The following is a 26,980-nucleotide window of genomic DNA, read 5'->3' as shown; positions in this document are numbered from 1 at the left end:
CAAAAAGAATGTAGTCCTGTTAGTGTTAAAGTCCAGATAGCTGCTTCTTTTAGTCTGTTAGTTGTAGAAATTTTAGATTTTTCAAAAACAATTCATAAAATGTGTAGATAAAAATAAATAGGTAAGCCATAGGCAGTGAAATAGAGGATGAGGGGAAAAAAAAGGTGATACTTCCCCTCTACTCAGTACTGGTGAGACCAGGTCTGGGGTCCCCAGTACAGCAGACACAGATACACTGGTGTGAGTGGCCACAAAAATGATTATGGGATTGGAATGTTTCTCATAAGGGAGAGGTTGAGAGAGCTGGGGTTGTTTAGCCTCAAGAAGAGAAAGCTCAGGGAAATGAATGTGCATAAACAACCGATGTAAGGGAATAAACATGACAGGATATTTAATCTGATTCTTCCTTGAATTAGCACAATACAGGTATCAGTGTTAAACTGCATGGGAATAGCAGTATCCTAAAATGACAAAAGTGTATCGGGATTGCTGGAATGTTGGTCATGGCAGTGGCTTGATGCTTGAAGACCAAGACAACAACAGGGACTTCTTGCCATCTGAATGTGTACTTCTGAATGGGCTTGTGCAACCAAACCAAGCTAGGAGTTTTATGCTAAGTAGTGTTAGGTATATACAATTTAAGCACTGTTGGAAACTGTTGGGACTTTGGCAGAACGGACCCCACTGTTAAATGGTACTTGTGTAACATTTGGCTGGTATCAAAGAGACAAAAAGAAAACTAGCAACGTAAAAATTGTGTGTGATTATCTGTCTATTGAACTTTGTTGCTTAATTCAGTCCCATCTGATGTGCAGGAAGACTTCTAATCCATACGCTAGCACATTTCTGGCTCCTTTGCGCATATTGAACGCGTGTTATCCTCTTGGTCTTTGCCAAACTTATTCACATCTTTAGTAGTTCACACTTTTCCTAAATGTATTATTGGTTGTTTTATGAAGTTGAGTGGGTTTTGAAGTTGCGTGGGGATTTTTTTGAATCTCAAGCTTATTAGTGATGACTGCTGTTTGCAGATTCGATAGGAGCAAGCTTGGAAATTTGTATTTGGAGTAAAGACAAGATAACTTTTTAGGTATTACATTTGTCCTGGAGATGCCACTGCTTAGTGGAAAACCCACCAGACTTTACCAATTCTCTGTTGTTTATTTTTGTTAACCATTTTGTGGTTTGTGGGGACGTTGTGGATTGGAAAATGATGTGAATTTTGGTGAGAGTTGGATTAGAATTACTGATATTTTTAATAGATTGATAACAAAGTAATTTGTCATCTTGTTAGAATACATGTGATACTTTGATCTAAAATGTGTAATTTGGACTCCTGACATGAAGTCAGTAAACCTGATAGGAGTTTTTCTTCTGCCTTTCTTCTACAATTTTTTTTTTTTTCCAATTTATGGAATGAAACCTATTAGCTAAAACACTGGAGGAGTAAGTTGAATGCAGTGGCAAGAATGTATGTTAGCTTACACTGCTAGGAGTTAGTGCTTTAAACTCTTCCAGGGAGGTACCAATTCAGATGCTGTACCAACGCAAAATCTCTTGATGCTTCCAGCCATCTATAAAACAAGAACACTTGCACCTGGTATAACATAGCTACAGTTGAAAGATTAAAATGCAACAAATCACTTGCAAGAATAGCCTCTGCTTATTATGACATGATGAAGGTGATTTTAGTTTGCTACATCTTCTCTGAAGAATTCCAAATGTAATGCAACAAAAACGTAATTCTAAAGCACACTTTAATACCAGTGGGTGTAATTATAGTCACATTTCTATTTCCTGTTCGAATTCATTATTTTAATCCCTGTCAGATTCATATTTGTGGTAGTAATGTACCCTGCATGGCAAGTGCTGAGAAAACATTTATAAAAAGCTTTGCCAAAGAAATCCAACTATATAGACTACAGTGACTTTACTGTTGAGAATCTTCATGTGTTTATGGGGGGAAAAAAAGGTACTAGTTAAGCATGCCTGATTTGTAGATTTTGTTGCTCAAATACCTAATTTACTTAATAACTCTAATACATGAGATAGAGTAGTACAGCAGTTCTGTTGATATGCTGGCAAAGAAGCAAACATGACCGGTCTTTACCATCTGTTTATAATGCTATATAAAGAAGACCTTACTGGTTGCCATGGAAACCAGCATTTCCAAAACCACAAGTGTTTGCTTAAAATCTCAAGCCTTCTAAAGTCTTCTTTTCTGAGGGAAAAAGAATAGAAAATCTCTATAAAGTTTTCCGGTAATTTTTTTTCCAAACAGTTGCTTTGCTGTAAAATGCTTTCAGCATTTTTGCGCTCTATCTTGTTTCATGACTTCATAAATTTAAAGCATGCCTCTGGTAACTTAATGAGTGTATTTGATGCCTAGCAGTGGTCCAGGAAAAAGGAGCAGATATTTGTTGTGGTTTATGTTTCTCTCTTTGTAAAACCAAGTTTTCCTGTTCAGACAAGCTTGCCTGATTGTGATATTGACACAGCAGAGTGAAAACTATGGAATTTGGGTGGAGGTCACATTGAAAATACTTCTTACCTGACTAAAAACCCAGATTCATCTTAATTATAAGTGTCAGCCACCTGGGTGTCACTGAGAAGAGACTCTCTGGAATTAGTAACCTAGAGAAAATCATCAAAATGAAGACTATATGGGTAAGAGTTATGGTCTAGGTTTGTCTGTATTTTCCACTATTGGCTTAAAATTGATATTTTTTTTTTTTTACTTGAAATAAACCCTTGAAAGGCACTCAGTGTATAGTATTTAGAAATATAAACATTTGTCATAGTGTCTGGAAGTATTTGTATTTCTTTGCATTTGTGACCATATGTACATATTGCTGTCTTCTGTTCTAATTCTCCACTGTGTTTTAAGGTGTCTTTTTTTCCCCCACCAGTTTATGAAAGGTTTCTGCAGTGTATAACTACTTAACTTTGGTAGGTAGTGACAAATCTGTAGTCTTTAGAAGAGGTGCTGCATTTGGACTAAAGGCGCTGGTTGATTTTCAACCACTTAAATAAAAAGAAATAAAAATTGTTTTAAAAGGAAGATTTGTATTTACAGGACTCTTAGTGTGTATTTGGCTTAAGCTACTTTAAGTGAAGACAATCCATTCAAGCACAGAACTTGGAACATCCTTTCCACTACTAGTACAAAGCCTTCAGTGTTTTTAAGGAATAAATATTTGGAATAAATTAATCTGAATAACACTGAGGATCAGTTAAGTTGTTATTTAGAAATATTGTTGAGTACAGAAGGTTAAAAGAACTTTTTAGATCATTCTGTAATGACAATACATATCCTAACATTTTTTGCCTTTTTATGTGTCATCCATTTGTAAAACATGCTGTGAGCATTTTCAGTGGGAGATAATGGCCAAGAGTTGACCTGTTTCATTGTTCCATTTGCCTAGTAGAGTATATTTAATGCAAAATAGGTTTTTATGACAGGCTTTACAATTACAATATTGCTGAAGTGACACTGGACCTCCAGAGGTGTCTGAATTCATTAGCCTTGTGAAGCTAATCATATTTCTGTCATTCACGGAACTCTTCAAAAATATTTGTATTGCTTTCACTTAGCAGAATATTTCTGCATCCGAGAGAGCCTGTTTTCAAAAAGGTAGTCTTGTGCTTGAGTAGACCTGTTGATATTGGTTGACAGTGGGGTGCTAGACCTCCCACAAAGTTTAAATAAAGTAAATATTGATGGAGAAATCAGACACACAAAAATTGGGCTTCTGTCTAAGTATTTGCGGTTAGAAAAATAAGGGTGCCAGACCTGTAAGCTACTGCTGGTCAGAGTAATTGCACTCAGACACTAACTGCATTTTTTGGTATTCGCTTGCCTGCTATCCACATTGCATTCCAAGATCAAGTCCAACACTGACCAGGAAAAACAGCAGAGACTGGCAGTTGGTTTAAAAATACATTTTGGTGGTTTGTTTTCTGTGTGGTGTCTTCTGCGTCACCCCTAAGGTAGTCCTTTTTGCCCTTCTCCTACCACTCATAAGATCTGATGGGTGGAGCGTGGAATTATTAAAAACAAAACAAAAAAAAACCCAAACCACAAAAAAACCTCTGCATAATCAATATTTTTGAGATAAATGTCTGACTATAGCTGCTCTTTATTTTTATAGTGTTTTTTTTTCCATGTCCATAGTAGGCTGTTTTCAGATCTTAAATGACTATGCAACCAAGCTCTTTTGAAACTTTATTTTCAAATTGTTGCTGTGTGTCTTCATTCAAGTGAAAAAATTGGTGGTTCCCTCCCTCTTACCAAGCAAAACTTTTTCCTCTACATCCTCAGCTAGTCATAAGTTTTACTGCAAAATGGGAGTTTAGAATGTTTTTGTTTGTTATTTTTTTAACAGAAACTCCTCCCATCGATCCAAGGGGATAACCTATCCTAAAGGAAAAACATTAAAAAACCCTGTAAAATAATAAGCAAATATGTAGCTGATCTTCACAGCAGTGATTCAAATAACCACTGCTTTTGGGAAACCCAGCAAACTTAGTAGCCATGGATGGTAGGCTGATACGAGTGTCTAAATGGGGTTCTACAGGCTCCAATTTTTTCAAGAATTTGAAGTCTGTATTGGTTTCTAGGAGCTGTAAATGCTCAAGTACAATGAACTGCAAGTAACCGAGGCCACGTATCAGTATTTGCTTTGCACCTGCCTAAAAACCTGTGGTTTCTTAAACTTCATCTTTATGATTTGATTTTTGTGGGATCTTGCCCATTTGCATCTCCAGAACTTTATTTAACCTTCTGATTTTTACAGTTTCCTAGAAGGGTTCATCTTTTGTGATCATTGCTTTGTTTAAAAGTTTGTTAGATTTTTGTTCTTGAAAGTACTATGATATGTGGGGATATATACTAAAGCCTGAAGAAATAGGTACATGTAGCAACTCCGGAAAGAGATCAGTCTCTCTTCTGATCTCTGACTTTTCCTAGAATTCCTTCAAAAACTTGTGTCTTAAGATTTTCTCTCGTGATAAATTAGTTCTGGAAATGACGCGATTGACTCCAAGTTCTGCATACCTCCTGACATTCTAAGCATAGTTTTCTATGCTCCCAGTCCCTGCAAAGATCACATTTAATAAGCAATGGAGTGATGAAACTTTGCATGGACTTTTTGACCTTTAGTTAAGAAATGTTTCTTCTTGTAAGCAAAATGCTGTGAAAGCTGAACAGCTATTTTCTATTCTCATGGAGGCACTTAGGTTGGAAAGGACCTTAGGAGCTTTCTTCCAGGAGCTTCCTGTTCTAGGAGGTATGGTCCTGCAACCTTCTTCTAAGATAAAGCAACTAAGATATTCTTTGTTATTTTCCTATTCAGTTTGTGAAGAATATATTTAATATCTTAAAGACACACTTTATGTGGATTTCTGGAACACTTGAATACCTCTGTTTAATACAAGCTATATTTTAAATGTACAGTTGAGTGATCTTTAGTCAATCTTCCCAGATGAGTAGGTGTCTGAGACTTCATAAATGCAAAAAAAGTTACCCAAACCTATAAAGTTGTTTGCACCCTGAAAAATGCTGTGGCTTTTGTGGAACTGAGCATTTGGAGGCCTGTTTTTCACTGAAGGCCTCAATTGCAATTCGTGAAGTATTCTTAAGACTGCTAGCCAAATGGGAGCACAGATACAACATTGTCTGTGTAAGTTATTCAGTGACTATGGCTATAGAGGTGCAGCTGCAAACCCATAATTTTCAGGTAAGTGCTTTCTTAGTGGGCCACAACCATCCTTCTTTTGCATATGATTGAATTACCATCTGGGCTTAGTCTTAACTGTCCAAGCATCACACCATGTGGTGGTTGAAGTTATGCAAAAGTTGCTTTGCATCATAAGTGAAGGCCACCCTACTTCTAAATTGCCTTTTTTATTATTTGGGGGGCTTTGGATGAAGAGCCAGTGCAGAGACAGGCCTCTCTCTTCTTCACACCAGAGTCCTTTTTGGTTTTTGCCTGTGAAATCTTGTGTTTCTTTGTGATTGGCTTCACAAAGCTGATGGGTTGAGACCCCTCGTTTGCTCAGAGGCAGGCAGAGCAGGAGTGCTGTTAGAAAGACCTCCCTTGTGACCTGCCATAAGAGCACCTTCCCGCAAAGTGGGGATGGGAAAGTCGGTTCCCCCAAACCTGACCTGACCCATTAGCCAGGTCTGCTCTTACTGGATAAACCCTTCAATTGCTAGACGGTTAAATAGCAGAAATGAGCCCCATCCCCATCACATCCCAGTTCTTCAGGTAAAGAAACTCCCTCAGCCCCAAAACTTATTTTCCGTACCCAAAGAGATGTTTAGTTGTCCAAGCCCAGGAATAAATTTCTGAAGTGCACATGTTCTCATCTGCAGCCTCCAGTGGGCTTTTAAGTTGAGATTGCTTGTGGGTTTCAGAGCATCCCTCCTTCTGTCATTTCCTGTCAGATGGATATTTAATTTGAATAAGATTTTTAAATTCTGTTCTCCCCATGTGAAACACGTTTGTCTTCTCCCCCGGCTGAACCGCGCTCAAACACGCGTCGTGACAAGGCTGGTGCACCTCTATAGATCTGGCTGTGGATGTTGGGATGGACCAGGGGTTTTAATGTGGTTTAAAGATATGTTGTGCAGAAAGGTATTTAAGATATACTTGAAACTTGAGTAGCAGGTGAAAATAAGTCGCTGTAGACTGCTGTTAGCATACACCAAATATATAAAATTGAATGCTCTGAGTATTTAAATGTATGCATGTTTGAGTGTGATCATATGGTGAATCCTATGATTCAGATAAGTGCATCTATAATACAGTGGTTTAACATGCGGTTAAAAAATGAGTATGTCAGAGAGTTTTCTCTTATTTACTTCTGACAAGTCATTAATAAAGCAAATTGGATAAAAGCCCTGAGGCTGGTAGAACTCTTGCATTTCTAATAAGGAAGCTGACAACCTTCCCGAATAGCTCCATGCCTTACCTCTGGTGCTAGATACAGAATTGTCAGTTATAATTAATTTTGAAAAAGTGTTGGTTTTTTTAAATGTACTTGCACCTGTAATCATGAGTGCATCCTGATAATCCTTCTATATTGAACAAAATAGATGTTACTTTCTCGAGATGCTACAAATTTAAAACTGTGTTTATATTGTCACACGTGGGATTGTCAGTTTGAATAGAGGGGTTTCTTTTTCAGGACAGTTTGTATTTCAGCCTAAAACTAGCCTGTGTTTTCAATGACATTATCCTAGGCTTATAAATCTGCTTCATCAGCATAATTGATTTTGGTTGTGTTACAGACTTTCCCAGCTGCTTTTTATTAGAGCTGTGTGAATAGGTGATTATTTTTTTTCCTCCTTTTGTTTGACATCTGAAGTGGGAAAGTAGAGGAATGGCTGATCGCCACCCGGTATCTCTCCCTGTTTTCCTTCCCCTTGTAGCTAAACAGAGCTCATAAATGAGCTGAAACAGAATGATTGATCTTATCAGGGGGACACCTGCAATAAAATGCATGGAAAGGAAGGTGAAAATCGCCAGCAGAGGTGAGGAGGACAGTGATCTGTTCACTTCAGCCCCTGCCAGCAGGCTGGTGGCTGGAGCACACATCTGGACCATGGTGGAGGGGCTCCCGCCGGCCGGCCAGGATAACTGATGGAAGGGCTGCAGTTCTGGCAGCTCTTGTCCGCTTCAGTCATGAGCAGAACATTTGGGAAATACTAAAAACACTTGACTAAACATGTAGCAACCCTTTTTGACCCTTCCAAAATACATGATCGCATGTCTGTTGATGAGAAATTTGTTCTGTGTTCTTAGTGGTTAAATTTGAACTAGTGCTACTACCCATAAGTGTGCTCTCCTCTGCTACACCCACTAGCAGAGTCAGTTGACTTCACAGTTGTCTTGTGCTTTTTTTTTTTTTTTTTACTCCCATTTGGTACCATGAAATTTCCCCCATGTCCATCTCTTCCTTACAGTAACTGCCATGTTACTTCCTTACGGTAACTTGACATGCTTCCTCTCTATTGTTTAATTGCAGAGTTTAATGAAAAAAGCAGTAAGAACATTACCTATTTTTTTTCATGCAAATAATCTAAAATCTTTGCAGTATTTAAATAAGATTGCTCAAAAATACGAACGGTGTTTGCAATAAATAGTAGATTTATTTTTTTGTAATGAAAGTGTAAATTACTGATGGAGTTAAACCTGACAGTTATTGGAGGTGAATATTTTAACTGCAAAGTCTACTGAAATGGCTGCACATGTGGAGAAATACACAAAGCATTAAGTGAAATGCTTATGTTGGCTTGATTTATTCTCTGCAGCAGATGAACTCTGGTAGTAGGAGGTGTAATTTGCAGCACATTAGCTATTAGCCAGTGTCATTGCTGGAGTGGGTGGTGTGAGTCTCTTGTGCCTGTACAGTGTCGTACTGCGCATGTGTCAGAGCTAGGCGCTGCTCCCCTCTGCTGTAAGATGAATTTTCTGTGAACAGTGTTCTGTATTTAAAACTGTGAATCTGCTAGTTTTCAAATGGGTTATTCTGTCACACGGATAATATCTAGAGTAAATGTTTGGGGTTTTGTTTTTTTCCCTTTCTCTGCCACCCCCTTCCCCAAATTCTACAATTCAGTTTTCACAAAACATTAAGAAGTGTTTGACTTTCCTACCTTTTTAGTACACTATCCCCTGAGGATGAAGTATGTAATTTGCAGGATACCCAGCCTGTAACTTCGAGCAAGGAAATTGTTAAAGTTTCTTTTTGGGGTACCCTGTGCATGTACTTGCGGAGTTTCAGCTTGATGCATCTTTTTTTGTGTGTGTGTGTGCACAATTTCACTTGGGCTGCGTTTAGTTCACTTTTTTCCCTAGAGGCACCTGTCTCCTGCCACATACCCATCAAGACTAATTGCACCATCTGGAAGACTTTTGTGTAGCTGTTACTTGTGCAGAATATCTCTTGGGAGCTTAATTCAGAATGTGAATGTGACCCCTGAAGCCATGTCAAGTAGCTGCAGTAGTTTCTAGCAACTAAAGGATGATCACCGTAGGGTTTATTTGTTTCAAGTCTGATGTGGTTTGCTTTAGTGTGGATATGTTACATGTCAGGAACACAACTTCAGTCATGTTTTGAATGGAATTAGACTTTGACTACTGGTTTGGTAATTCATAGAAAATCCTGTCTAAAATTACATCCAAACCATATGTAACACATAGGCTATATGATTAGGTGTAGAAATGACAGACCTGTTGCTCCTTATTATTACACTATTTGATTTTTATGTTCTGTTCTTTCCTCCCAGCCACAGCTGCACTTCTCATTAATCGTTTTCTGCTAAGAATGCAAGGCATTCATTGCTAGTGGTGTTGCAATCCCCCTGAACAGCACTGAACACTTGTTTTTGTTATTGCTATGAAACTGATAGCGTATTTTCAGCACAGGTAATTTTCTGTTTCTGTTCCTCACCTAGTGTGAATCAGGTAGAAGTACTGTAGTGCTTCACTTCCACTGGTGTCTGTCAAGGCAGTGGTTTATTTAAAGGCCAGTGCTTTATAATCCTGTGGTGAACACCTTTCTTCTCTGCTTCTGTAATATCTTGTCCCTTGGCAAGCTGTAGAGCACTGTAGGGCGTGAAAAGTGTTCTGATTGTTAAAAGTATCACCGTAATTTGCAATATTTTGATTAAAAAAAAAAGTGTTATTCTTTTCTCATGAGATCCTGCATTTAGTAAGGCACTCTGATTTTACTAGCATACGTATGTGGGGAAAAAACAATTTTTTCCTAAAACCACTTTTCTTTAAAAATTATGGAGTTGTAAATAGTGTTGAGGAAATATAGTTGTATTTAGTTGCATCATCTGCGTAACTTGTGTGGTTGTGAGTAATGTGGTCAACTGAAGTTCAAGCCAGAGAAGTACTTACACCACTACAAACAATTGAGTTCTGTGTATGGGATGTATACACACTCTGTATTATTCATTATATTTTTGGTTTGTTTGTTTGTTTGTTTGTTTTTCCTGGGTAGTTTAATGTTCATTGTGGCTATGACTTTGGAAATCTATGGAATTTCAAGTTTCAGTTTAAGATTTAACTCTCTTGGCTGCATTCTGTTAACTGTATTTTGCAACCTGGTAGGAAAAGGGTTTTCTTGTGTGTGTGTGTGTGTGTGTGTGCTTGGTGAGAATAAAAGTATGCAAGTTATACATTCACAGAATGCTGAAGGCAAGCAGCTGTCCCCTCCTCCTTAAAATCCCTCACTGCATGTACCTGGTAAACAAAATGAAGGTGCACATTGCAGGACCACAGCATGTGATCTTGGGAAGAGATCTGAGCTGTGCAAGCTTTCTTGGGTTTGAGTGGTTGGGAAGTACTGGGGGACTGATCTAAAAAAGAAATTATTTCTGCTCTGGGAAGTTACGTAGTATGTTCCTTTCACTGGTTTTTATGTTGTTTTAGTCAGGATTGTGGTGTTGGGGGTGTGTGTGTGGTGTTTTTTGTTTTTTTAAGGCTCTTTGAGGATGGAAGAAATGAGAGCTGGTGGCTCTGTGGCATGGTTTCTCCTTAAGTTATGTTTGAATCTCATGTGCTAAAGTCTGTGCTTGAATGTCTTCCACTAAAATATTGATTATCCATGTTCTCCTAATTTTCAGAAACATTTTAATTGGTTTATTTTAAGATAGCTAGTAAGGTAATGTGTTAATTGCTACTTGCGTTTTACTGCTCTGTTAAGAGAGACTAACATTTAGTTGCATTATTGCAGATAAAGATTGGTGGCTAGCGCTTGCTTTTGGCTAAATTTCAGCTTTGGCTCTAAATGTTGGGTATCCACTTGGTTCTTAAAAGCTCAGCTTAGTTGAACCAAGCTCTGTTACTGTCTGAGGCCATGCACACTTGTTCTTTCTTTTGGAAATTTAGCAGAACTTGACACCTTCTCTAACATCACAGCTCCCCACATCGCTGAGAGTGTGGGGTGTAGTGCCACTAGGCTTGGTACCCCCCACCCCTAAGTTGTCCTGGGTGGGCCAGCCCAGTAGCCTACAGGGGAAGCAAGTGGGATGTGGGCATACCAGAAAGGCACAGAACAAAAAGCCATGGCCTCATTTGGCTCATTAGATGCTGCCAGAGCTAAAAATGTTGTGGTTTGTGGTAGAAAGTCATAGCAGCCTCCTCTTATGTTAATCGTTAGTGGTGTTCGTAGGCTGTAGCTACACTAAAATGCTCAGGGCTTCTCTGGAGGGGGAAGTATTAGCCTGGAATCACTGCAGGTGAGAAGGTCAAGCCCAATAGTTGCCTCATACCAGCTACCAGGGCTGACCTTCTCGTTCTCCTCCTAGAGCTTTTTGAGACATGTAGTTTGGGCCATTTCCCCATTGCTGTAGGAAGGGTTCTAAAGATTCAAGAAGTCAAGTTGGTTTTGGTTTGGTGGTGTTTTTTTTTTTTTTTTTTTTTTTTTTTTTGCAATAGAACAAGATCTTTCACACAGAAAGGTCCTATTTAATTTTTTTTTTTAATGTTTATGTGTCTGTGTAAATGAAATAGTATACTGAAGATATTCTTGCATTGTGAAGTGGTGTAAATATAATGAAAAAAATCTAAATGAAACTTTAGGTTATGTCTACTGTTCTCTTATTCAAACACACTTCCTAGATCAAGATCTTAGATTTTCATTCAGATGTTTTAAAGACGGGTCTGTTCTGATTTCTTCCCGTTATTAGGGCTAAAATGATACTCTGGAATAAAATGAGTTGAAGTGCTTAGAAATCTATGATGTAGTTCTTCATATGATTTATTTAACAAATATTTAGATGAGGGGGATATGGGGTCTTTTATATATATATTTAGGAGTTATGGGGTCTTATTTATTAGAAATTAGTTCACAAATTTAGTAGCGTCTGGAATGTGTTATCCTTTCCTCTTGCTATTTAGCCTTATTGATGAACATAGGAAGTAGAAAGCAGCTTAACAAGGACAGAGAGAATACAATTGGAGACATTGCAGTCAAAAAGGAAAGCTAAGCTTGTTTTAAAACAAGTTAATTTCTGAGATGGTTTATCTAAGTGGTCATTTAGAATTGCTTTCAACAGAGGTGGGTTTTGGGGGGCAGTTTCCTTCTGGCCCCAAATTTAAAGGTGCAGCATTTGAAACAGTTACTTTGTTTAAAACAGCTTGTCTCTACTTCATTTATCTCTTATTTTATGTCTTTCATCAGTTTCTGCAGTCTATTTCTAATACACTTAGACATGTTTTACATATTGTGTGGCCTGTTCTCAACCACTCTGATCTAAACAGTTTTCCTTCAGCGGGTTATAGATTTTGGTTGTACCTTTCCTCCTTTCGCTTTCTTCTCTTGAAGTACGAGGCTTCTTTTGGCTTTTTTTAAACTTCAGACAACAAACGGAAAGCTCTTATGTTCCTTTTATAGTAGATCACATTGAATTATTCTGAAATACTCCTTTTATTGCATGACATGAAATGCAGCATATATGCAGGAAATAAACAAGATTTAATCCTGAATACTTGCTTACTACAATAGTAGTATTTAATTGTGTCAGGTAAAGGATGACAAAGGATCGTGATTAATAATTGCAGCTTGTTGCCATGCAAATGTGAATATTAAAGACTTGATGAAATGATGGCAGCCTGAGGTCCGAGTCTGTCTTTCCACTTTGGCATGACCAGTGAAAATGGATTGTGAAAACGTGCTTTTTTTTTTCTTTCCTTTTTGCAGGGGTTTTGTGTACGATAGCCGAAATAATTTACAGATGCGAGGTTTGGTCGTATTGCTTATTTCCAAAGCTGCTGGACCCAGCACGGCAGAACTCTCTTTCCAGCACAACATGGTCAGTGGAATTTATTCCAGGTATGTAGTAACTTTCTTCAGCAAGATACACCAAGGTACATTTGATGGGCAACTTCATGGTGGTATCAAAGCATCTTAAGCGGCCTGCTCAGCTGTTAAGGAAAATCAGTGCTTACCTAATCATAAAACTTTGTTCCTTCAGGTTTATTATAAGCTTTCCACAGTGAAAAACATTTCCTGTTCTTTGTATAGCTCTTATAATATCCATGCCTATATCTTGTGGCTTCTGGGCACAACCCAATTAAAAACATTCCGATCGAGATAGTTATTTGAAAGTTCATGTTAAGAGGCACTCGGAATCAAAAAAAGTAAAGATGCTAGAAAATATTTTTTCATAGAGCATTTTCATTTTGAGTTACTCGGATGTTACTTGGGTACACCTACTTACTAGAAATTTCAGAGTCACATTGCCAGTCTTGTGGAATACCAGTCGGTTTCACTGAGCACGTAAGTTTTGCTATAGCCCCTTTGAAGAATATTTTCCCATGAAACAGCAGTGTAGAATAAAGTTTTTACCTCCCTTGTGTCACAGCAGAATTGCTACCATTAAGATTCCTCAGGCTCTCACTGAGATAATCCAGCTTCATCGAGTTTCTAAATATTTTTTTAAGTATTTAAGCTAAATTGCTTAGTACTAGTAACAACAGCAATAAAAAATAGTGGTTGCTCTCCTTTGTATATTGGACAGTTAACTGTTCCACGGAAGTAATAAGTGAGATTTGGTTGAAAGATGGTAAAATTTGAATTTTTTAAATCCTTTTGAAAAATTGAGTGTTGTTTAGTTGACCGAACAGACTGCCATATTTTCAGTTAATTGTGTTTCTGACCACTGTGATGTATTAAATGAAGATGCACAAACTTTGTGACATTTTTGTTATTCTGATGTTTTAGAAGTGCAGAAGATAGCATTGTAAAATTGAAAAGACCAAACAAGTAAAGATGTCAAAATATATGATATATTTTAAAACGTCAGAGAAGGAAAATCTGTATGAATGGGTACAGGCAGAAACAACAAGAAGTAAGAAAAAAGACGAGGCTGTAAAAGAGGCTTGTTATGGAGGGCTGTGTTGTCCCTTTAGCTGTTTAATTCCATTCTTGTTTTGTTTCGTCCTTAATGTCCCCTTAGGGTTGTAAAAATTTTTATATTTATATGCAAATGATGCTGTATGAAAGCATAATTTTGGTTAGTTAATTATGGCACAGGAGGTATTTTAGTTTGTTTTGTAAATGATTAAAAAAGTTTACCTTAAGTATGCCTCATGAAAAGAGAGAAAAAGCATTATTTTCTGGTAACTACGTTCTTGAGTATGATGATTCTGACCCTGGAGGTAAGGTTTGAGCGTTTAAAGCTGCCGTTGGGAAGGTGACTAGTGGAAGTATTCATTAAGGAGCAAATAAGACCTTGAATTAATAATGAGCCAGTTGGTGTAAATGGACATCATTGGAACTGTGCCAGTTCAACCAGCTGAAAATCTAGCCTAATAATCTAAGTTTGAGCAAGTCAATAGCCATTATAATATCTAGTTCAGAGTTACAGAGGTGCTCAAAAAATAAAGCAGTTTTGAATACACCCACACAGGTTCACTTAAGGTTGATTACTGTCTGCAGAAGTGATAACTATGGAGTTGTTAATTTAAATGGATTTTCAATGACACTTTAAGTCTGTAGCATGGTGTAAATACGAGCAAACTGATGCACGCGAGGAGAATGGCGATGTGTTTCATTTTGTGCCATAGTGGCCAGTTCTTGCTCTCGACTGAAATCACTGTGGGCTTTGCCTTTGACTTTGGACTCTTTTCTTTATTTAAGGTACTCTTCCAAATATACTCTTAAATGTGAGTCTAATTTCTGATTTTGATTTCTCCATTGTATAAAGCTAAGAGAACAGGCAGCTTGTAAAATTGTGAACTTAAAGGGCTTTTGTGATTGTTTTATGTATTAAAAGTAGTGTTTTACAAACTGCTTTCTACTGAATAAGAACAAAAGGACATCGTTTTCCATTAGTACGTTTTTGTCTGCTGTCTTGGTTACAGTGTAATTATATATGGTGTGTATATAAGACATACATATCAAAGGCAAAGTATATCCCTCAGTGATATGAAGTGAAGAAATATGCTTAATCCTTTATTGTTCTTATATGTCTCCAGCTTTGGAAAGTATTTTTTGGAAATAGATTCTTACAGACTTTCAGCGCAGCTGTAAACTGTACAGCTCTTTTTGTTGCCATGCCATATAATTACTTCATCTTTATATATAATATTTTGCTGGAAATATTATTTCTGGCACTGTAATGAGCATCTTCATTGCCCAATACGTGCTGTGAACGTTATATTGTGGACTATTAGCTGGGATATGGCTCACTTGATTTTAGGGTACTTAGTAGTGATTAATTAATTGCATTCCTGAAATTTGAGCATGAGCTAAGTTGTTCCAGTACTTGTCAGCGATTGCACCAGCCCAGTCTTTCTTCTCCCACTGTTTGTGTTGGAACCAGCTCTTGTGCTCTCTTCAAATATTGAGTCCCACAGTGGATAGCTAGGTTACATCAGTCTGCTATAGTTGGTACTACACTAAACGTACAATCTGCGACCAAGAAGATGTAACAGTGTGATAATTATTTAACTTAGAAAACCACAAAAAAAAATCATGGTGGACTTTTTCATCCGGGAACCTGGCTTGTTCTGCATAACCTCTTCTCCCTGTTTCATGTTCTTGAATCACAATATAAGCAAGGAATACAATAACTATAATTAAAACAGAAAGACACTGAAAGCTGAATTTGGAATAGCTAAAAACTTTTTTATCCTATTCTCCTGATCCCTACATATGTCAATTCATGAGACAATTGACCTAAATAGATTAGCTAGCTGCTTAGCTGGCATCTGTTTTTTACTGGTACACAATGGAACAAAACTGATGCCTGTTACCAGAGAGCGATCTTTTCCAGAATAATGAGGATTACAATTTAGGTAGTTACAGGAACAAGGCTAGTGTAGTTATATGGTGCTGCCTCTGGCCAGCATTGCCTCCAGCTTTAGCACTTCATAATTTGCAGGAGACGTGATCTGCCCGCATTAAGCAGGGGCTGTGGAGGTCATCGTATGCAAGGATGTCATAGTAACGCTGGTTGCCTTATGAGCCATGCTGAAGATAAGGGAGGAAGTGTTATAGAAGTCTGCTTGGCATGCTTTACTCTGTACAGCCGGCTCCCTATCGTGTTGCCAGCAACCTGACTTTATTCCTATTGGTGGGGAAGAGAACCTGGCATCCAGCTCAGCACCGGTGATCCCAAAAGAGGATGAAGGGGAGAAGTAGCAGCATGATAAACAGCTCTATTTCAGCTGCTGGACAGCTTTCCTAAAGTTGAAACTCTCTGTCATTCTCTTAGCCTTTAGGAAAATATTTCCTTGGCTACAGAAGCATTGCAAATGTAATGATGAAGTGCAGTCCTCATTACAGAGTATGCAAGCAGTATCGTGTAAGGGTTGATGTCATTGCTTGTACTCAAGCAAAGCGTGCATCCCATATTCCCTTGAAACTCCTTCCTACTCCTGTGCTGAAGAGAAAGCAGAACTCGCATTTGGGTTTTGGCAGAAACTAAGTAATGATCATTTACTATGCTAATAGTATCAGAGAACATCTTAGACGTGACACAGGAGCCTAGAGCTTCATAAGAGCTTTGAGACCCATATCCTAACTGGTGATGACACTAGAGTCTGATACTCCTCTCTGTTGCCTTCTTTCAGAACAAAACTCACTTGAATAGTGAAATACGCAGCTTGCTGTTCTTCTACTCCGCTGCTGGAAGTGAGGTTTTTTAATTGAAGCTTCAGGATCATATGTTTCTAAACACTTACAGCTTTATGCTTCATAGTTGGAGCTAGATTCTTATAGTTGAAGATACCAAGACTGGCTCGGGTCCTCTCAGTAAATACCCAAAGGGGTATCTTTTTCTGTCCATGTCTGGCACGGCCAGACACTGCTGGCTGGGGACTGAGGAATCTCCTTGGCTTTATATTGAGTAATGAATTCCTCACGTAGCCTCTATAGCACAGCTTAAAATGCAGGTGAAACCAAAGAACTTAGGCCATCTCTTCAGGCCTCAGTATCCTTGGCTCTAATACAGTTATTTTCTTCTCTCTCGTTTTGCATCTTTTTTTGTTTGTTTTTGCCATTAGTGCCAGTTTCAAAGATACCCTCTAGCAGTAGCATCCATTGAGTCAGCTCTGCAGATTTCCTTGGATGCTTGTCAGGGTTTTTTTTTTTTAAATAAAAAAAAAAAAAAACAACCTTTTTTTTTTTTTTTAGTCAAATCTGCCTGTGCATTCACACTGGTGAATCCTGTGGTCATTGACAAGCAAAGACCTTTCTCTTCTAGCAAATTCAGCAAGTGTGTGTCTATGTGTGTGTAGAGTGGAATATAGAAAGTACTATTCCAGATCTGCACTAAAACCTGGTAAAACCAGCAAACAGATTGCTGAATTGGTACTATCAATACTGGGCTCTGTCCCTGCCTCTTCTCTCTCAGAATGATGCAGCTGGCCTTTAAAGCTCCAGGAATTCATCTCCTGCAAGGTTACCAGGCTTTCCTATAAGAAGGTACTCGCTGGATAAACTTGTCTCTGAATCAGGATTCTTCCTATTGCTTGGAAGAGTGGCAGTACTACTGTAGTGACAGCGATCATGAACATATATTCCTTTTACTTAGTGTTTTAGAAATTATTTTGGAACCAGCATTGATGCTGCTTCCAACAAAAGCCCAATTTAAGTGGAAGTTAGCAGTAGATGCCAACTCCTTGTTATGGTCATGGGTCTTTCGCTTGTCTGGTTCCAGTAGTAATTCTTACTAAGTGCCCTGGATACCCTTTTTTGGAGACACACACGGGTCACACAGTCTGTTTTCACATGCAGTTTGTCATTGTGGCAATGCCAATGTTGTCTTGTTCTCACCTTCTCTAAAGGAGGATTGATTTGCAACTTAAAGGTCACCAAGAAATACTGCATCTTAACCAGAGGGACATTCATCCATTGGTTGCTTTTCCTCTGGAAGTTTCTTTGGTTGCAAAGAAGTCTGGAGAGGGTAGGTGTCACTCCAAGAACCCTAAAGACAGAGGACATACTGCTCTGGCCCTTTGCAGTTCCATCTAGCTTACTCCCAGCTCTTCTTTGGAGATATGAAAACAAGGCTTTGCTTTAACTTAATTTTCTTCCCCTGGATTCCAAAGAGCTTTACACTATCTTCAGAGAAAGTTCAACCTTCCATTACCTTCCTTTCAGGGCAAACCAGATGCTGCTGATACTACATCCAGGTTCACAGGATAATTCAAGTTGGAAGGGGTCTCAGGAGCTCTGTAGACCAACTTCCTTCTCAAAGCAGAGTCAGCAATGAGGTCAGACTCATCCAGCTTTCTTCATGAAGGTCAGGTCTTTAAAGAACATGGTCGTCTTCACAAGGTGATAATCAAAAGTGATCAACGTGATGTGTTTTAAACAGATGAGTGAACTTTCTACCCCCTGCCTTCACCCTCATGCTCTGTGTTTAATGCTGTAGATGACGTGCATTCATGAATATGTAGATCACAAGAAGCTGTACTGATGTTGGCATAATCTAGCCTGTTAGGTGTCCTTAAGGTCAGCTGAGGGCGGAAATATCCAAAGAACTTTCTATCACAAGATTTTCAGAATTAGTAATGTGGTCTGTGTCAGGGCCTACTATGAGAACACAAGCATAAAAACCTCGTCTGTCTTTGGGATATGCCACCAAAAGTTGCTGCGTATTAGTGGGGACACTAGGAATCTCTTCCATTTCTCACAGGTGACAGCTCACCATCTGCAGCTCTATCTGTTTTTTCTCCAAAACCCAAGCCATGGCAAGCGTAACAGAGGTGATGCTGTGCTTGTTAGAGCAGTCTTTAATTACTGTATGCATGAAAGGCAATCAGGCTGCCTCCAGGGAATTGAAGCTACGTGAATGATGATCCTTGGACAACTTCAGTCTGTAAAGGTAAATATGGACTAGCGTAGTCAAAAGCATGGAGGTTATATACTTGTTATAGTATGCTTTTAAGACTTGCAGTCTGCACAGAGTTGCACAAATGGACATTGATTTGTTGACTTTTCTTCTGCATGTGTCCTGAAGTGCTGTTGAACTGGGATTTTATGGTTGAGAGGGACCTGAAATAGCAATACTCTGCTTTGTGTATTTAGTGTAATAGTGTATGAGGTGTGAGCACACCTTCTCTGGAAATTGAGAAAATGTAAAAGATGTTCCACTTCAAGTGAGAAACAGAACAAATACTCCGGGAGGATGTGCACCTTGGGCTCTGCATTCCCTTAGAGCACCAGTTATTGGCAAGTAGCCTCTGTCTTGCCTGTGTGAATGCAACCAAACAGCTGAGAGATGATAATGCTGTTCTTAACTCGGAAGACTGTCACATCTCCAATTGGAGTAGATGACTATAATAGCTAAGGGCTACCTTCTGGTTTAGGAACAGGTAAACGTTACTCTGGCAAAGGAGGTCTTTTACTGTGTAAGCTGCTCAGCTCACTAGTAAAGTTTTGCCAGCAAATTCTTTCTACTGTAGACAAGCTTAAAGATGTTTGTAATTTTTAATAATTGTTTAAATGCTCTCCAACTGAAATCTGTCTCCACATAAATCTCTATTTGATTAATTAGTAGTTCTACGCAAAGAAATCAGATAGTCTCCCTTTAAAAGGAAGAAAGGAAAATGCAAATCCATTCATTAAAAAGCCTCTTGGCTAATAAGCCATGGCAACCATGATTTAATTTTGGTGAAGGTGAGATTAATCGTATGGTTATAGTGAAAGTGACACATAGAGGTTGTCTTAGCCTGTTTGCTATGAAATTTTATAAAAGCGTTTTTTCTGCCTTGCATGGTGTAGGTTTATCTGTGGACAAATTCTGTTTGAGAGTTACTCTAAAAGGCAAACTCAGGTGAAATAATATCAAGGAATGACCATACAAATTATGATTTTGGTACCTACAAAATGCAAAGAGCACGAGTGTGTGACTTTTTACCTTACCTTCAGAACTTGCTCTTCTTTCAGTTTCTGTACTCTGAACTGTATAGAGTATTATCTTAGGAAATTGATTTTGATGGTGTCTTACCTTCACATTTTGAAGTAAATAATGATGCCTAAATCTATCGTGGACACCTGTCATATGAAGAGTACTTCCATATTTGTAAGAGCTTGGGTTTTTTTTTCCATTTCTACTTGTCTAAGTAATGGAAAACTAAATGAGATTTGCCCTGCCCTAGTGCAATGCAGGAGGAGTAACTGAACCAGAGTTTGGAGACTTCATGCTGCATTGCACCTATCCCCATCAATGATGTAAGTCATGACAGAACGTGTTTAAACTAAATAAAAAGCAAGAAATGAGCAAAATGTAGTAAGACCAATAGTGTATGTAGGAACTCGAAACTCAAAGAAGACAGAGCTTTTTTCTTTTGTCTTGTGTAAGTATTTCAACTGGGAGTTTTTGTGCAGAATAGCTGTTGCACTTCAAATTCATACTGGCTTATTGCACACAAGCCCTGGGTCTCAGCTGCAGATATTGCAGAGATTAATCTTATTAATGGAACTGCTAATTGGTGTTTGACTTCTAATTATAGTAACAATAGGCCATAACAATCAATCGTCACCTTTACTGGGGCACATTAGGACTCTTTATCATAAAAATGATTTCCTTTGGGACTTACTGTTCTTACTCCTATCTTCTGGAAGGCTGGCTTTCAGCAAAGGTGCAGTATCCCAACTAGCACATACTTTGGAAGCTTAGCTAATTAACTGGTAGAGAAAATGCATAGTCCTAAAATATTCGACGTCTAAGTACATTAAGAAGTACAATGCTCTTGACAAAATTGTTTGTTTGAAAGATAATGGGGAAAGTTAGTAAAAATACAAGCAGTGGTGTCTTACAGATTTCTTAAAGATTATAACATTTTGTTTCCCAGTCCTCTGTAGCTTTCCCTTAGCTTTCAGTGAGAGGAAATCTGGGTGATTATTCTAAATTATTCTATTTAGTTTTTGCTCTCCAGGATAAATCCTATGAGATTCTTCATCTCATTTACAAGACGAGTCTCGGGAGGCGAAAAGCACATACAACTTGATTACATATTCCTATTGATCATCTTCCTCCCACAACAATAAAAATCAACTCCAAATACAAATCTAACAGTATTACTAATTCATTACAACCAGTACTTTTCTTCATTAACTTTTTATTGTTTTCAGCATACACAGCATGTGCAAATACAGCAATTATGTGTTGAATAAGAAAGGGTCCTCTCCTTACGTTGTAGAATAAATCAAAAGGCACTGCATTAAAGCTAATCAAAGACTCTGCAGAGATACGGACTCAAATCATGTTCAAAATAAGTCTGTTTAGCACTAGATAGCTGAGCAACGTTAACTCAGTATGTACAGAACAAAGGTTTTTTATTTTGATTTTTAAAAAGGAAGTAATTTTCAGTATCATAGAAAGCACAGTAGGGATCGCTTACCTTGGAGAAACCATAACTCTGCCTGCTGTCTCTCTGTCCAGCCCACCCTTTTCCTGGAGCTTCCTCCTTCCACTGCTTGTGAAGTGAGTACTGGACTGCCACAACGTGCAGCGTAGCATAGAAAACCAGAGCCGCACTGACGAAATTGTGCAGTGGGTCAGAAGTAGCCGTGGGAGCAACAAAGTCCTGCCTTCACCCTAGTGGGACCCTTTCAAAGAAAGGCCAGATGACCTGTGGGTAATGAGACCTATCACAGCCTTCCTGGGGCATGGCATCTCCACGCACCAGAGCATTTTGCCAGAGCTGTTCTTTGGTGGTTTGCTAAAAAAATCTCTCTCTTGCAACAAAATTCTGCTTGAGAACTTTCACCTTTTCTTTAAAAAAAAAAATTAAAAAATCGTATTTGTGAAGAGAAATTTCCAGCCGTCACCTAAGCGCAATCCAGTGCTGTGATGAAAGCAGCTCTGGGGACTGCTTATCCCTCAGAACTATGATGTCAATACGACCAATTGCTTCACAGCAAGTTCTTAAGTAACTGTATCGATGTATTTGTCCTGCGGTCCCAAAATATCTCCCATGCTTTCCCATCTGCTGAAGTACCAGCTGTCCTCTTCCCAGGCACAACCTATTAACTTCTCCCTTGACAAATTTTAGAATGCAATTACGCAGTTTCAATACAAATTTCTGCAATACTTGGAAAATTGTAGCAATATGAATTTAAGTATTACAAGGCTTGCTGTACCAATTAATTTATTTTCTTAATATGATTCAATCAGAACTCTGATATAATGTAACTGAAGATATTACAAAATTTTTCATCTGCTGGGATGGAGTTGAGGAGAAGGTTTTCATTATACTCCACAAGTATATGTGTATAAAAATATGTACTGATCTTTGGCATATTTGGATATGTATGGGGAATATGTTGTTTCTGTGATGGTAATGGATCGTTTTGGGGTTGACTATAAATAAGAGTGAGCCTCACTGCTAATGAGCAATGCCCTCCTAGCTCAGAATGTATCCTTTTTTGCTTAGAGTTCAAGAGACTGTATAAAGACTATACAACATCCATTCTCTCCCACTTGAAATAACAGCATGTTCTGGCCCCTGATCACGTTATAGATTAAGTGACTGAATATTTCTTACCATTTCACTGGTGTCTGCCCTTTAACTTTCAGTAGATTTTCATGTGGAATTTGACAGCTCTGAGATGCTTCTGAAGCAAACAATAATTAAAAAAAAACCCAGCATATTACTGCGGGTGGTGTAGACACAGGGCATAGTGTTGCTGGACAGAGAAGCTTGGTTATTTATAATATATTCCAATATAAAGGTGGGCAGGTAGGTATGGAAAATACAAGGAAAGGGAAGTTACCACTTAATAGCCAGGATTGTTTAAGGTAATAAGAAATTTTCTTTGGCATGAAAAACAGGAAGAGAGGCAAGAGAAGATTGCCTGAGAACCTTTTGTGTGGGTTTGTTTTGGTAGTGGTGGTTTGCTGGTTTGTTTTCTTTTTGAAGGAGGAGAGAAAGTGTTCTAAGTTGAATTCTGGTAAAGAATGTAAAGTCAAAAATTCCGTATTTCAGAAACTGATTTTTTTTTTCAGGTGATGACAGCTGGATTGGGGGAAACAAATTTTTTGACTGACTCCCTTCTAAGTAGACATTGACTGTAAAATAAAAGTACATGCTCTCATCTTCGTATGGTAGATCTTCATCTTCAAAAGCAAAGTGGTTTTTTATTCAATGGAGTAGTTGAAGAGAAATTACTCCTGAAATGACTCATTAATAAAAATTAAATCCTCTTTGTAGAAACATTTTCAATGGGCACGAGATGGTATTTCAGTAGATTGGAATGGGAAATATTAGTCCTTGTTTTGTTGTACAGTGGCTATTGGAATAAGAGAGAAGCTAAGTTATGGTGTAAGTTAAAAAGTTTTAGGTATGGAAGGATTGCAAGACTAAAAAGTCCAGATTTGGAGATAATGGTTGCATTCTGAGTTTAAGTTGCTACAAATATGTATGATAGTAACAGTGATTTGAGAAGAGGAATAAGGAGTGAGAGAATTAGGGATAAAGATTTCAAGAGTATGAATGCAACATGTTATTCTAACCACGTTGTATTTGAGAAGGTGCTTAGGCAGTCAAAACAGAAAACAGAAAGGTGATGGGGTTTTTTCTAGGGTTTGCAGCAATTGAAAACTTCTGAATCAGCACTGAGAGTGTGATTATGGAGCATGTTCGGTGCACATGAGATTTTGGGAGCTTGATTGCCCAACTCTTGAAGTCCATCAAAGTATTTGCAGTTGTAGCTTTTAATTTTTCAAAAGACTTGGACAAATTTGTGGAAATTTTTGTGGAAAGAGAAGATGCAGCCAAATAAATTGTGCATCTAATATTTCCAGAAAGCGAAGAAAGATAAGGAAGTTTCAGATATTGTAGAATATTTCTGATTTCTTTCTCATAATTGTTATGTTTCACAAAAACAGTGTTCTGTGGAAAGCTTACTTCAGTCTTTTATAGCTGAAATTTCATTCTGGCTTCTGATATCCATGCAATAACAACAACAACAAAAAACAGTACAAAAACTTCAGCTAAATTTATGTGCTGTACCAGTCAGCAAATTGAATTTTAGCTGAACTACAGTAGTGGCTGCAATCAATAAATGATCCTATTTTGTGGACTCAGGTAGGAATTCTGCAGGAATTAAGTTCTTGGACGTGGTTTATTAGCATATAGCTGTCTTTCCACTGTCACTCACTTGGGGTTAATGTTGCTTGAATTGGTTGATGTCATTTTACCCCTTATTAAAATGTATAGATCGAATCATTCTGGAATGAAAGGACCGAAAAAATGAAAGCATGAGATTTTCAGATACCTTATAGAACTGATGTAAATAAGGTAAAAAGAGGTGAAAATTATGCCAATGGTATAATAGTAGGTAGGGTTTTTTTCATCAAAAGATGCATTTTCTCAATATCACACGATACTCCATTTGCATAAAATATATACTAATAATAATGATAAAACTTTGCAGGCATCAACAGCACCAAATGCTTGTTACTATGCTGATATGGTCCCAGAAGCAGCAGTCGTTGCCTTGCTCCAAAAGGTTTATTCTTTCCCTGCTGGCAATTCTGTCAACACACCTGGTGTAAGGGGCAAGGTCTCCAAGAAGTCTGCCGTCTCCCTTTAGCCATTAGTCTCATTCCTTGTACATGGCAGGCAATATCCATCTGCTGCATACTTCTGCTTTGTGAAAAGCAAAAACATTCCTATAATAAACCATTTTAATAGATGGTATTAATGTCCCTATCCAATTCTGAACATTGAGAGTTCAGGAGGGGGAGAGGAGAGCAGGTGTGATAACCATACTTTTAATTGCTGACTAACATAAATGCAGTTACAGCTGTTCAGAATAGGGCAGGTTTCCTTGACAATATGAGGTATCTGTGGTTGCACAAGCAGCGTACATTTTGATTTTTTTTCTTTCCTCTCTCAGTTGGATATTTATTGATATTTCAGAATATACAGTATGTTTTATGTAAGTATGATAAAAAAATACATGTATTTATATATGTAAGATAAACCCCAACCTTATCTGGTACACTGTATTCTGGTGATTCACATTTTATTTTTTAATGCCTTTTTCCTGTGCAGTTAGATATATGAACAACCTATTCTCTTACCAGGACTGCTCATTTATCAGGTGCTCATTCTTCACTGCATAAAAAAGGTTACCTTCTTTTCTCTCGCATAAAAAGGTTCTGTGTATTTCAAGTGTCATTAGTAGCAGAGCTTTAATGTCAAGGTTACTGCACCTTAACTTTCAGCTACATTGAATACAATTATAGACAAACTCTTCAGAGATATTTCAGAGAAACACTTGGAGTGATAAGTCATGCTGGCGATCTCTGCATAGTTGACAGTCTACAGTAATGGGAACTTCTGTTATGTTGGTTCAAACCATCTCCTATAGTCATTGCAAATAAAATGAATGCCATGCTTCAAAGTCTTGGATGGCTGAGAAACAACTAATATAAGTTAAGAGAAAGTATGGTCATAAAATTAATTCTTAGTAGCCTGTTTCTTGCATTTACCTGCAAGTAAAATTTTTTATTTCCTGTCATATCCTTGGAGTTGGTTTTAGTGCAAGTATTTAAATACTTAATCTTTAAATAAAACTCAGAATAGTCAATAATTTTTAAACTGTGATGTGACATTTGTTATGGAATAGATGCATGAAAGATAATTGGAGGATACTTGTTGAGGCCCTAAAAACCACATCTGGGTAATCCTGGATGGATGGGTATCCTGCTGGTGCCTAGTCATTCCATAAGCAGTCTGGCTGACACATGCTGTTGTCATAAGGGAAGGAATCTTGTTCATTTCCATAACAAAATATGTGATTTTCTCCATCATTGTGTTCTTTTTGATTTCTGCTTTGGTGACAGCACTGTCATCTAATCCACAAATTAATCCTTTTTGTTTATAACTCATCTTTTGAGTTTTTTTCATCAACGTACCTTGTTCAGTTCTGACTCTTACTGTCTTTCCTTGCATCATATATCCTACCTTCCCATTTTTTCCAAGGCCATGCTACAGCAGCTGTTGCCAAAGCTTTTGATCACCTCTTAACTTGCCTTTTTCGGATTCCTGTTTACAATACTGGCAACTTGCTCACTTCACTAAGCCAAAAATAAGACCTTATGCTAGATCCATTTTAAACTCTTCTTTTGGCTTGTTCTTCTTCTGCCCTGTCAGGTTCAAATGTCTTATTTTTTACCTTCAGTTGTTAAAAATACAGTACTGCTGTTTTAAGGAAACAGTGATTCTGTTGTTTCTAGACCACTGGTAGTCGTGCAGAGGTGGGCTTGCTTGTGATCAGCTTGCTTGGAATTGGCCACTGGTCTTCCATTTTTGAATCAGCATGAGCGAATTTAAACCTACACTGAATTGCCTGGAAACTTAGCGTGCAAATAACTATGTAATTTTTTTGCATAGTGTTTTGCTATGTTCTGCTTACACCTTTGAATTAGCCTGATACCCTTTTGATTTTATAATGAATCAGGGACTTGCGTTTGTCTCTCATTGCACAGGTTTCATATTTGTTTCGTGTTTGCTGGCATCTACCTGTAAAAATGCCACCTTGTTGGGATAAGTAGTTTTGTCAGTAATAAAATTAACTGTACAAATAGCAAGTAGTAGAACAAATGGTGCAAAATATTGTTGATAGAAAACTGTTTACTGTACTTAATTATTAGAGTACCTGTTCAGCTACCATAGACTTGCATTGCCTTGAATTAATGGAATTCTTTTTAATTTTGTAAGTTGGTTTTGTTTTTGTTTTTTTTTTTTTACCCTAATAAATAAAACATGCTTTTTATCTTTCAAACAATTGCAAAACACAGGTAAGATTTGTTGGCTGGTTTGACTAGGGAATGATCTAGGTGGGATTCCCAGGCTGGAGATGTGCTGTTAACACTGCTCCGCATTCTGACTAAGCATTCACTGAGGCTGCAGGAAGACCAGGCTTGGCTCCCTCAAGCATTTGAAAGGATGCAAATCCCCAGTACTCCTCTGTCTGAATTTTCAGAAAAATC

At 38.0% G+C, this 26,980-nt stretch overlaps 1 protein-coding gene across 1 annotated transcript in view; it reads left to right on the top strand.

Moving 5' to 3' along the window:
• The window catches only part of PDSS2 (prenyl (decaprenyl) diphosphate synthase, subunit 2), a 143,287-nt gene that overhangs the window by 61,006 nt on the left and 55,301 nt on the right, over positions 1–26,980 (top strand). Inside the window, exon 2 of the mRNA XM_009893860.1 lies at positions 12,721–12,852. Within this exon, the coding sequence (XP_009892162.1) occupies positions 12,721–12,852 (132 nt within the window). The remainder of the gene's footprint in view (positions 1–12,720; positions 12,853–26,980) is intronic.

Source organism: Charadrius vociferus, unplaced genomic scaffold (genome assembly GCF_000708025.1).
Source record: "Charadrius vociferus isolate BGI_N301 unplaced genomic scaffold, ASM70802v2 scaffold129, whole genome shotgun sequence".
Lineage (NCBI taxonomy): Eukaryota > Metazoa > Chordata > Aves > Charadriiformes > Charadriidae > Charadrius > Charadrius vociferus.
This window is presented reverse-complemented; position numbering and strand designations above follow the sequence as displayed.